The 12,725-nt window shown below is 45.3% G+C and overlaps 4 protein-coding genes across 5 annotated transcripts in view; 2 read left to right on the top strand and 2 right to left on the bottom strand.

Annotated features, from left to right (window-relative positions):
- The window catches only part of LOC128305792 (formin-like protein), a 28,328-nt gene extending 21,627 nt beyond the window's left edge, over positions 1–6,701 (top strand). The window contains exons 5-10 of one of the 2 annotated variants that reach the window (XM_053043401.1): positions 577–2,350; positions 2,420–2,712; positions 2,797–3,249; positions 3,322–3,423; positions 3,497–3,625; positions 5,350–6,701. In XM_053043401.1, the coding sequence (XP_052899361.1) occupies positions 577–2,350; positions 2,420–2,712; positions 2,797–3,249; positions 3,322–3,423; positions 3,497–3,625; positions 5,350–5,562 (2,964 nt within the window). In that variant the 3' untranslated portion in view covers positions 5,563–6,701. Of the gene's footprint in view, positions 1–576; positions 2,351–2,419; positions 2,713–2,796; positions 3,250–3,321; positions 3,424–3,496; positions 3,634–5,327 lie in introns of both variants that reach the window. The other variant, XM_053043402.1, reaches the window with a different exon arrangement.
- A 618-nt stretch (positions 6,702–7,319) lies between these two features.
- Positions 7,320–7,982, bottom strand: LOC128305793 (32 kDa beta-galactoside-binding lectin lec-3-like). Its single transcript, XM_053043403.1, has 3 exons — positions 7,899–7,982; positions 7,753–7,835; positions 7,320–7,669 (listed from the first exon to the last, which is right to left on the bottom strand). Exons 1-3 carry the CDS (start codon positions 7,926–7,928, stop codon positions 7,345–7,347), a joined length of 438 nt encoding a protein of 145 aa, XP_052899363.1. The 5' UTR covers positions 7,929–7,982; the 3' UTR covers positions 7,320–7,344.
- A 445-nt stretch (positions 7,983–8,427) lies between these two features.
- On the top strand, positions 8,428–9,466 carry LOC128304103 (galectin-4-like). Its single transcript, XM_053041238.1, has 3 exons — positions 8,428–8,556; positions 8,633–8,715; positions 8,793–9,466. Exons 1-3 carry the CDS (start codon positions 8,530–8,532, stop codon positions 9,112–9,114), a joined length of 432 nt encoding a protein of 143 aa, XP_052897198.1. The 5' UTR covers positions 8,428–8,529; the 3' UTR covers positions 9,115–9,466.
- A 94-nt stretch (positions 9,467–9,560) lies between these two features.
- Positions 9,561–10,309, bottom strand: LOC128304187 (galectin-7-like). The gene is made up of 3 exons (XM_053041346.1): positions 10,200–10,309; positions 10,038–10,120; positions 9,561–9,959 (listed from the first exon to the last, which is right to left on the bottom strand). The coding sequence occupies exons 1-3, from the start codon at positions 10,224–10,226 to the stop codon at positions 9,638–9,640; spliced, it is 432 nt and encodes a 143-aa protein (XP_052897306.1). The 5' UTR covers positions 10,227–10,309; the 3' UTR covers positions 9,561–9,637.
- Positions 10,310–12,725: the final 2,416 nt, after the last annotated feature.

Raw genomic sequence — 12,725 nt, 5'->3', positions numbered from 1 at the left:
TTTCCGCTCGAATCGGAAAATGCGACCAATGTCCACGGCCATGGTTGCGCTAAAGCAGTGCTGGCGGGAGTTGATTTACGGCAAGATATCGACTTTCCCGCAATGTCCCAGGTGTTCCCGGGTGACTGAGTGCCAATTCTTTCCCACCGGTGTGGATCAGCTTACCCGCAACGCTAATGCCATTTGCGTCTATACACACCCAACGGTTGGGGGTAGTAGTAGTCGACCATGCGGAACGTCCATTGGCGATCGCCGTATCGCTGTCACGTTGCGCGATCGATTTCGAATCGGCTCGAGGGAACTCTCGCGATGCATGTTCGTGTCCTAAAGGCAGTGCAATATTTTACGGCTTCATGGTAATAATGACATGGATGAGAATATCTTTCCAGTACAAATTGGAAGTTATTGCAGAAATTGTTGCACATCAAACCCTAATGCCTTCGTGCGCAAGTGTACCAATAGCGGAGAACCTCAATTCTGATGTCAGTGGGCGATGATTGAGTTGTTTATGCGTAGTACTCTACTCATTTGTTAACTAGCAAATTATATGTGCGCAATGTTTTATTAATTTCACAGAAACGCAAGATGGTGGGTGAGTCGACGTCAACGCAGGTGTTGCGCGATCTAGAAATATCGCTCCGGACCAACCACATCGAATGGGTGAAAGAATTTCTGGACGATGAAAATCAAGGCCTCGATGCGCTGATAGACTATCTCAGCTTTCGGTTGGCCATGATGCGGCACGAGCAGCGCATCCTGGAGGCAAAATCCGAATCCGACGAAGGCCTCACCACGAAGGAAACCGCGGCTAACAGCTCGTACGGAAGCAACGAAACGACACACAAAATTGCACCGAACGGGTTCATGCGTCCCGGTCTGGGTGACATGCTGGACAGCCCGAGCATAAAGCGACGGTCGCGGCACATAGCCAAGCTGAACATGGGCCTCACAACGGACGACATACACGTGTGCATCATGTGCATGCGCGCCATCATGAACAACAAGTACGGCTTCAACATGGTGATCCAGCACCGGGAAGCGATCAACTGTATCGCGCTCAGCCTGATCCACAAATCACTGCGCACCAAGGCGCTGGTGCTGGAGCTGCTGGCAGCGATATGTCTGGTGAAGGGTGGGCACGAGATCATCCTGTTCGCGTTTGACAACTTCAAGAAAGTGTGCTCGGAGCAGCGCCGGTTTCAAACGTTGATGGAATACTTTATGAACTACGAGCTGTTTAACATCGACTTTATGGTGGCGTGCATGCAATTCGTTAACATCGTCGTCCACTCGGTGGAGGATATGAACTACCGTGTGCACCTGCAGTACGAGTTTACCGCGCTCGGTTTGGACGAGTATCTGGAGAAGCTACGGCTGACGGAATCGGAGGAACTGCACGTACAAATTTCCGCCTATTTGGACAACGTGTTCGATGTGGCCGCCCTGATGGAGGACAGCGAAACGAAAACGGCCGCCCTGGAACGGGTGAACGAGCTGGAGGACGAGCTCGGCCGGGCACTGGACCAGGCGAGCGAAATCGAGCGGGAGGCACTGTTTAAGCTCGGCGAACTGGAGGCAGAACTCAGCCGGACGCGTAACGAGCGGGACGATTTGTACAACAAGCAGCTGGCGGTGGAGGACGAAATTGTGAAGCTAAATCGAGCGCTGAAGCAGCACGAACAAGAATCCCAAAGTCGACAGTCGATGCTGCTCGAGCTGGAAAACCTCACCAAAACACTACCCAAAGGTACGTCCATTGCGGACGTATCGAACCTTCTGGCGAAGGGTGGCCTCTCGGAACTAAGCCCCACCGGATCCGGTGCGGCTGGACAGCAGCAAGCACCACCGATACCACCACCACCCGCCCCACCCATACCACCCTCGGCGGCCAATGCGCCAATGCCTCCGCCGCCGCCCTGTCCACCAGCGCCACCGGGCGGGCTGTTCAACGGAAGCGGTGAGCCACCGAAAGCACCACCCAAACCGCCCACATTCATTCCAGTGCCACCGCCGATGGGTGGACCGCACGGTGGTTACAATCCGCTGCACTGCACGGACGGTGCGATGACGATAAAGCGCAAGGTGCAGCCAAAATATAAGCTTCCCACGCTCAACTGGGTCGCGCTGAAACCGAACCAGGTGCGGGGTACGATCTTCAACGAGCTCGACGACGAGAAGCTCCACCGGCAGATTGATTTTGTCGATTTCGAGGAGCGGTTTAAGATCGGTATGGGCGGCCCGGTAAGCAACGGCAACTGTGATATGGATGGGCTGACGGCGTTCCCCAGCAAACGGTTCAAGAAACCGGAACACATTTCGCTGCTCGAACATACGAGATTAAGAAACATTGGTAAGTACTGCTGGTGTGCGCAATGCTTTACCGTACCGGCGCGCTACTAATAACCGTCTCATTTTGCAGCAATATCTCGAAGAAAGCTAGAAATGCCGGCAGAATCCGTTATCAAAGCGATCAACAATCTCGATCTCAAGCTGCTGTCGTTGGAGAATGTAGAGCTGCTGCAAAAGATGACACCGACCGATCAGGAACAGAAGCTTTACAAAGAGTATGTGATAGAGAAGAAAGATCTGAACCAGTTGACCGAGGAAGATAAGTTTATGCTGCAGCTGACGAAGGTCGAACGCATCTCGTCGAAACTGTCCATCATGAACTACATCGGCAACTTCTTCGAATGTTGGCATCTCATCAGCCCGGTAAGCTGTCGTTTTGTGGTGTTGTGGTGCATAACTCGTGGCGCTTTCGCATGTGTACTAACAGTTGCGAATCTCCATTTATAGCAAGTGTACTCCATCATGTCTGCATCCTCGTCTATAAAATCCTCGAAAAAATTCCGCGCCGTGCTGGAGGTGATATTAGCGTTTGGTAACTATCTGAACAGTAGCAAGCGTGGCCCTGCGTATGGGTTTAAGCTACAGTCACTCGATACACTCCTCGACACCAAGTCGAACGATAAGCGGATGAGTTTGATGCATTACATAGTGGCCACCATAAGGCAGAAATTCCCCGAATTGATGAACTTCGATACGGAGCTGTTCTGTATCGATAAGGCGGCACAGGTATCGCTCGAGATGCTCATATCGGACGTGAACGAGCTCGAGAAGGGTATGGAAACGGTACGCAAGGAGGCGGATTTGCGTGGCAAAGGTACCCAAAGCCACGTGTTGCGCGATTTCCTAGCAAACTCTGAGGAGAAGCTGAAGAAGATCAAAACCGATTGTAAAACGGCACAGGTATGTCGGTGCAGGCGTCAACCCCATGGTCGAAACTGAACATTGTAACAATAAATATTTCATCCATTGTAGGAATCATTCAAAGAGTGCATCGAATACTTTGGCGAATCTTCACGAAATGCGGATGCAAATGCGTTCTTCTCACTGCTAGTCCGATTCGTACGAGCATTTAAGGTATGGTGTTGGTGGACGGTCAAGCCAGCTTGCTATATGTGCCCGTGATAAACCCAATTTTTCTTTCCACTAGACCTGTGATCAGGAAAACGAACAACGACGACGGTTAGAGGCGGCTGCACTGCAGGCGTCCGCTAAAAAGGACGAAGAGGAGCAGGTGGTGCTACGGAACAATAAAATCAATAATCAAAAGAAGCAACAGGTACGCCCATTGGCCGATGGTAACCCTATCCGACTATCCACTACCTTTCTACAAAACCTAACCCATATGAACCGGGAACTTCAGCACGTGTTTGGTTCGGGTACTTCCTTTGTTAGCTGAGTTTAAAAATGAATTGTTAAGAGCAAGGAGGTCGTTAAATTATGCATACCAGACATGGATTTCGCTTGGGAACCATTTTGTGGCTCCCCGGTAGTGGGGTTTATTCTTTAAGGATAATGCTTGGTGTGTGTTTGCGTGTGTGCACTAATATTATTATTATTTATGTAAATCATTTTTCTGTTCTAAAAATTTTCCGTTAATTACTTTACGATAAGTAACAACTCCAAACAAATTGCCATAATATGTTTTCTAATTCCGGTGCTGTTATTTTGGTTTTCGGTGGCCTTACCTAGCGATACATGCTGTCAACTTGTTCGATTATCCTTCTGTGCTATATTTCATTGTTTTGCGAAGCCATAATTGTACCATAAAGCCCATCGTCGTACTAATGCCCCAAACAAACAAAGGCGTCAACCGAACGCAGTGAAATGCGCATAATAAAGTGCATAATTTGTGTAAATGTGTATGGCTTGAGAACACGATAGAATATAGCATATGCTGTAATTATAACCATAATAATAAGCACGTCGTGCCCCGAGAGTGACGCTAGTTGCATTTGATTGCTTTATACGTTATAAATAGTGTTGCTCCGTAACAAGATTCATTTATGTGCGTTCAACATGCAGGGTTTAAAAAACGAAAAGTACATAAGCATAGTTATATAAATAACTTTCCGAACATATCATATATTTGACGGATAAAACCAAACCATTTCGAACAACTAGCGGGAGTGTAAGTGCGTTTTGTGTTGAGTTAAAAACGTCTATTTGTATGTTCATTAAAAAAAACTAACGACGACATGAGGTGCTGCAACCCTAAAGCAGTCGATTGCTTGTTATACGAATCGTTATAGCTCCTAAATCGCGATAATACCGCTATTTGTACATTCTTTGCTGCTGTTTATGTTTCGTAAACAAACGAACAAACTTCACAATGTTCTTAATGATTTAATACCTTGTTACTCTTTGTCCTTACTTCCGTGGCTTATCAAATAAATTTAACTTCATCCACAATTCAGTAGTTTTACAATGCACAGCAATATTGCTAGGGATTTTATTTTGATGTTTTTATTTCAGAATTATATTTCAAGTTAAGGTTATGGTTGGTAAGCTTACTGTATTATTTATTATCTTTTTCCTGTTAAATCACGCTTGCGGTATATGTATGTGCACCAATGTTTAGTTTGCAATTGAACCACTGATTTCGTTATGGAAAGTTTAGCAATTTATGCCAAAAATTATATCAAACCGTTAATTATTTAAAGGAGAGTTTCAAGAAAATTGGGCAGTGATTTATAATGTCTTATTGATTTATTTTCTATTTTCCTATTTCACTTATTGACTTATTCACCCTTTTTTAACATGGCTTTGCACTGCATGTAGATATGGTGGAATGCGGACACTTGTACAGTATACTAATTAAACAAATTCATATATTCCTTTAATGTCCATTACATGTGAACGAACGAAGCACTACCTGTTAGCTTATATGAAGCACCAAATACCAGATATTGGTCAACATAAAGCAAGCACTGTTGCACCACCATTCGGTGATATTCCATTACGACTGAACGTTTCGTTACTGTATCGTATTCTAACTTGCAGGAGGCAGTCATCAACGAGCTTAAGCTGAAAGCACACGCTGTGCGTGAAAAGAAGCTGCTGCAGCAGGACGAAGTGTACAACGGTGCGCTGGAAGATATTCTGCTGGGGCTGAAGAACGAACCGTACCGGCGTGCCGATGCAGTGCGAAGGAGCCAACGCAGGCGGATCGACAGCAACAGGCTGTCACGAACGATGGAAGAGGTAGAAGTGTAGATCGCGACTAGTGACTAGTATCTCCCGATAAGCGCTGCAAGTTGTAAAAGATGTAAAATACTGTACTCGTAAGCTAAATGCCCGTACAGGCACCAATCTCCGCGAGCGTCGTATGATTTAAGGCAAATTTGTATATGGTTTGATAAGCACCGGTTAATCGTTCGTCGGCCCTGATGTATCATATTCGTTACAGATTCGTTGTACATAATTGATTTTAATGACATTAGTTCAAACAGACACGGGACGACAGGGGAAAATGCGTCAATGTTGTTTTTTTAATGGTTTGTTCCTAATAATTTTATACTAAGAAATCCATATCATTTTGGGGACGAAAGTTGAAGCGTGTGAAGGGGATTTGTTTTTTGGTTTACCACGCTGTATCGCGCGGAGAAAAACAAACGTATGACAATATACACAGCAAACGCACATTCCGTAAACAGGCGCTTTTTGTCTCAGCATAAAGCTCGTTGCATTTAATGGGAAGTGAACGAAACAATAAAAAACATATACGCACAAACTTCGGAATGTAGTGACAGGATTTCAAGAATGTTTTGCAACTTGAAACTTTCGAGAATATATTTTAGCAAAGCGGCGCTGATTTCAAATTCATATTTGCCAAGGCTTTTAGAGATGCAATAGGAAGACAGGGAAACGATCGTGTAGATCGATGATCAAAACAGTGATATTCATGCCAGTCAGAAACGAAAACACAAAGCCTTTGCAAAACGTTAAACAAAACTAAGCACAATACTGCAGCAACACTAAAAAGGACTGAATGAAAAATCAAATCTTTTGGTAACGTTTTTTGCAGACATTTTGCACAATCTTCTCATCGTAGAAATTTAACCATTTTACGTCCAAAATCTTTCATGACAACACAGTGTAGTATAGGCGATGCGAAATCAAAAGCGAAGGCAGGAGGAAAAAATTGAAGTTGGTGCTTGCTAACGTTGAAAAACGTGGCGGATAAGAATGCTTTCGGTACTGAATAAGGGAACAAGGGAGCATCGCGCGTGTATATCGTTGTTTTGCAAAACAAAGCGAGCAAGTATGTACCATTTTCTCACAATATTCTTGATACGCGATTTGTACCACTCTTCAACCACTTTTTGCTTCAATATATACACAAACTTAAGAGTAACGTGGTGATATTTTTTTATAATTCCCAAAAGAAAACAACATTCTAATCGATGAAGAGATAACTCGCGATGGTTTATGAGTCATAAGCGAAAGAGCTAACTATACTCCGATCGCCTAAATAATCCATATCAGTGTGCTGCGTACAGAAATACAGGTATATCTATACTCAATTAACTCAAAAATTAAGAAGCGATAAGTAACTAAACCGAACTAATCGCTTAAAAGAACGCGTTAAGAGCTACAGGTCGAACGATCAAGGCGAGCGATATAGCTCGTACTCGCTTGTTCGAGCTTTACTCTCGAATGTGTTGACTCAACACTCTTCTTCGAGCTCTATATAGTTCAACGCGCTCTTTCGCTCACTTTAGCTCATTTGCTCAACCAGCTCTGTCACTGAGCGGATGAACGGAATAAAGAGCTACTTCGCGCTAATGACTCACCTTGATCTAGAGCTAAGTCTAAAGAACTTTGGTGGACGAGATCGGTACACTCTGCACTCAATACTGCACACAACGCCTACTGACTCTGTTCACGACAAAGGCTCAACCGATAGTTTTATCCATTATCTATATTGTTACTAATTATTATTTTCTGCCACATATTTGCCAATACTCTTCATCTGCTCCGCAATCTAAATCACGTCTAAAATGTCTCCAACACCGAATCGATAGCGGCACCGGTACCGAGATGAATAAAGTTCACCATTTCGTACGGCATCCGATGGCTGAAGCTACAATGTTTTTCCTCGTTAAACCGAATCGAATAATGCGTCTCTTTCACCCGGATCTCCAGCGTGAACGGTTCGCCCACACCGATCGGACATCCGCCGGAACGTTCCTCGTCCTGCCAGCACTGATTGACGTACGTGTTTCGCACGATCCGCCTGTCACGCGGCCGAATGCTAAGATGCAGCGCTGTATCGTCACGCGGCTCCACCTCCGGACCATACTGCAGGTTGATGTTGAATCTGTGGGTGATGGAGCACAGTAACAGAAGCATAAGACGGATGTCATATCATACGGTCAAGTGATTTTGTGACTCCAAACTAACCTATCGTCCGTCAGTGTGCCCTGCACGATGAGTTTCTTGCCCGGTGACAAACCACCAAGGATTGCTCCGAGACAGGGAATGTCCTGCAGTTAAGACAAACATTTTGTTAAATCATAATCAAAAGAATGCCCACTGGTTTTACCGACCGGATTGAATAATGGAAGCATTAGTGCCATGATGGATGATGCGTTCTACTCACAAGAAACCTTTTGACGCGTTGATCGTGAAAGACTGCTGCACCGAACTCTTCCATCGCTCGTTGCGAATTTATCTAATCGATTCCGATTTGCAAGGATTTTGTCTTATCTTTGCAGTTGTGACGAATTTAGTTACAGGTTTTGTTTTGTTTAAATAATCAAATTACGCCATTCTTTATGCTCATGACCATTCCAAGGTTTATACTGCAACTGTCCACCGAAGGGCACAAGTCATAGGGGAATGTTGTTAAAGTGCACATTCTATCCCCAACGTTCCCGTTTGATGTGATACGAAACAAAGACCACAAAGGGATGTCTACCGCCCTGAATCGTGTACGAAAAAAACACTTGTAGAAATTGTTATCAAACAACCAACTGCCCCACCACCATATCTGCGGAGTAATCGGGAATGATTCAGTGAAGGGTTTTGCGATAACGTGCGGTGTCTAAAAAACTCGAACCCAGTGTGGCTTTCGCATTGAACCTAAACCGAACCGAATTTATCTATCGCCTAGCGAACACGTTAACCGGGTGCTACAGCGACGGGGCATTCGGGCACATACACCACACAGCGGAAACCATGTCACAGCTACCCGTCTACAATCCGGTAAGAACTTTGTCATCCGTACTCGAAATTTAGTCACTGTGTACCTAATCCTGTTTTGTTTCTACTTTCTTTTTAGCCTTCACCATTCCTTGGTATACTTCCGGCCGGGTTGGGATTGTACCGGAAGATCACAATCCGTGGAAGAATGACTCACGACATGTAAGACCCCGGCGCGGTGAGGTTAACAGCTCACATCCGGTCTCACCTCTGCGTGTTCTTACAACTCTTTCCCGCAGGTTCAACATTAACCTACAGTGCGGACCGAACGTTGATCCGCGAGATGATGCGGCATTACACATCAGCATTCGACCACGGGAAGGTTTAATCGTGCGGAACACGTACCAGTTCCGTAGCTGGGGTGTCGAGGAACGTTTCGGTGGCTGTCCCGTGCAAAAGAAGTCATACTTCGACGTTAGCATCACGGTGAAACCGGACAGTTACGGCATAGCCGTGAATGGGTGCCACTTCTGTGACTTTAGCCATAGACTGCCGTACCCGTCGGTACGATTCATACACACCGGTGTCGGAGCACAGATCGATGCCATCATTACGGAGTAGCGTGTGTGATGTGGACAGTCTAATTCCAGAACAGGACAGATCGGCGCTTTGTGTACGGTACGAGAGAGTAATAACTAAATGCTAATTTAATATGTTTACAATTAATGGAAGGTGTACGATCCATCTGGCGAAAGAACACTGTGGAGTCGATATGGACACGATTAGTGCAGTCGTTATCGTTATCCACGCGACGTTAGAGTAGCAAAAATCCCTTATCGTCGTAGCAAAAGTAGGTGTAACCTTCTGATGCCCTAGGAAAATTGATATACATCCGGTATCGATAAGACAAGCCACACAACGTTGCCCCACACTCAAGGTTTTCTATATCATGGTTCGCTTTGACTAAAATCAATTGTCCATCAACCATAACCTAACAAAAACTAAATAAAATTAGGTTATGTACGTCGAATAAAACATTTTTAAAGGCAACGAATGATGAAAACAGGTGAGTGACATGGTTTATTACAGCGGCACAACCTTAAACGCTATTGTTGGCAGGTAGCTTGTTTCGTTAGCACGTCCTTTATTCTGACGTGATGGCGTCCACTTTCGCACCTTCGCCGATGTGGATGAAGCGAATCGACGCGTACGGTAGACGATGGTTGAAGTCACAATAGTGCGCACCGTTCACCGCAATGCCGAAGCCCTCCGGTTTCACCGTGATGGTCACGTCGAAGTAAGACCTCTTCTGCACCGGACATCCACCGAATCGTTCCTCAATGCCCCAGTTGCGGAACTGGACCGAGTTACGTATGATGACACCGTCCCGGGGTCGAATGCTGATGTGCAGTGCCGTATCGTCACGGGGGTTCGTGTTGGGGCCGGTTTGCAGGTTAATGTTGAATCTGGAATAAAACACGTTGGACGAGTTGTGTAAGAAAGGATATTTGGGAAACCGCTTAGACGAGTTGGTTCCTACTTACTGGTCATGAGTCATTTTACCACGAATGGTAATTTTCCGATAAATTCCAAGCCCTGCCGGCATATGGGCCAGGAATGGGGATGGCTGTGTGGGGGATAGTAGAGGTGCGTTATTGTCAAAATATCCCACGATTTCTCTGCACAGGAGAATCCGTATTACTTACCGGATTGAATACGGGTAGTTGAGACATTATGGACAGTGGACACTATACTCCCGAGGGTCACCAAAACTTAAACCACCTGTGCGTCAGGGCGTTGCTTCGACAGAACTGACTGTCCAATCGCGCATCGGGCTAGATCGGTAAGCATCGATGAAGAGATAGTGTAGGAAAGGCAGTATTGAAAAAAGAGAATAAAGGCACTGCTGATAAGATTATTTTATCGGCCACATTACGCGTGAGTCAGCGCGGTTTGATATACCAACCCAGCGGCGGATCAAACGGTAGGCGGAGTAGGCGGTCGCCTAGGGCCTCGCCGTGTTGGGGACCTCAAAAAATTTGTACCGATTGTGCCATTTTTGGAAATTTAACAGCAGAGTTAATTTATAGCACAAATTCTAAATCTAAGGTAAATATTTGATCGAAAATAGCTTCCTTGGTTATATAAAACATTTGTTTCTATTTGGTAAATTAAATGCAGAGAAGAATATCGACTTTGTGACTTTGAAGTACAAACGAAATTGTACCAGGATTTCCGAATGTATAGTACCAGGAGACCGGAAAGTTATGCAATGTTTAAACACTAACTTTCCCGTTGGTCGATAAAAGTACAGGTAGTTCTCGAGATACGCGGAAGCACAAACAAGCGATTTTTGGTTTTCTGTCTCGATCGACACGGAAAAAGCATCCTCCTGCATTGGATGCTCTCCTGGTATCGGAGCTTGACCAACTGGTCATTTTTGGCGCGTTTTCTGTCTCGATCGACACGGAAAAAGCATCCTCCTGCATTGGATGCTCTCTTGGTATCAGGAGCTCGACAAACTGGTCATTTTTGGCGCGTTTTCTGGCTCAATCGACACAGAAAAAGCATGCTCCTGCGTTGGATGCTCTCCTGGTATCAGAGCAGTGGAGGATCAATCCCCTTGAAGGCCCAGGGCGGAATTATAGTTGGGGCCTCTAATTTTAAAAACGATGGAGGGAGGGAAGGGGAACATTGAGGGGACTTAAAATGCGACAAGGCGAAAAGCGCAGTGAGAAGGGGCCTACTCCGCCTACCGTTTGATCCGCCGCTGGGCCGTTCCTAATCATCTTCTTCAAATGGACCGCCAGGGTCATCACCATCTTCGAATACAATATCGGAACCGACTAAATCACCACCAACACCAGTTACCACTGCACCTGTACTCTTCTAAATGTAGCTACAATCATAGGTGCGCCAACTTCGAGAAGCAGCACGTGGTGGAATTTACAACTACAGCATCCAAGGAGCACTTTGCCATCGAATTGGTTCGCTCGCTGTGCTTCCGGGATATTCGACATGCAACACTCAGTTATATTTCTTCGATCTTAACTTAACTTAAAAAAACACTCAAGCACCAGTAGATGGTGGTGGACTTAACCGATATTGTCTGTCCTGCAGCGAGTATTTATCACACGTAATCTCCTAACTCGGATGTTCAGTCATACATATGAACGCATGTCTGTTCGCGATGAGCTGCTCCTTTGCCTCCTTTCACGTATACCAGGTATTGACCAGTGCCGAAACAACACACCGACTGCAGGTGAGATGGGTCATGTGTGTTTGTGACGATATCGCCGGTAGCACGGAATAGACACGGAAGATTGTGCTGCAACATCGTGGTACAGGATCCTTAAGGCCAGTGTATGAGACCAACCAGATGATGTATCCACTACAGTACCCGATCCTGTTTCCACGGGGTGAAGCCGGTTGGACTCATGGTATGTTTAAGATACGTCGCCGAGGAAGACAGCCGAGACCATCGAGCACGGGGACAAACACAGATAGTGGTGCCGTCATCAATGAGGATGATCCCCAGATGGAGCCGAATGGAGAGGAAAATTCATCCAATCAAATTACTCCACGTAAATAAGCCGCGTATATATTACACATCCTGGTGGGAGATCGCTCATTCTCTGATGCATTGTGAGGGGTAGTCACCCGTCATACGTTTTGCAATACAGAATGAGCGAGTTGCTAAGTTGTGAATATCGATTTTTTTGTTTATTTATTATTTAGTGAATTGTTTAACATTGTGTATCCTATTAAACAAACAACGCAAATTTTATATAATAATAATAATTAGTGTTATGCACAGTCGGTTAGATTTGCATAGCTTTTAGCATTTGAAAACTAAAATACTAGGTCAAGTTTTTGTGTTGAAAGACTTCCCCCATGATCATTCGCTCACGTCGATGTGTTAGGCGATGAAAAAAAATTAACGGTTGATTTCTGTGTGACCTTCTACTTACTGAACTTTCTTTGATCCATTAGGTGCAGAGCCACGAGAGATGATAAAATGCTGACAAATTTGTCCAATGACCAAATCAGCTGGACGACTGTGAAAAACCACTATACCGTTGTCGCGCACACAATTGTTTTCAGATTTCCGATACCAGAAGAGCATGTTTTTCAAGAGGTGGAATAAATTTGCGCTGCAGGTGAAATAACCTGCAGCGTGAAATAAATTTGCCCATCACTATTGCATTGCATACTATCAAACCCGTGAGAGC

Source organism: Anopheles moucheti, chromosome 3 (genome assembly GCF_943734755.1).
Source record: "Anopheles moucheti chromosome 3, idAnoMoucSN_F20_07, whole genome shotgun sequence".
Classification (NCBI taxonomy): Eukaryota; Metazoa; Arthropoda; class Insecta; order Diptera; family Culicidae; genus Anopheles; species Anopheles moucheti.
The sequence above is the reverse complement of the archived record's forward strand: the minus strand, read 5'-3'. Positions and strand labels throughout refer to the sequence as shown.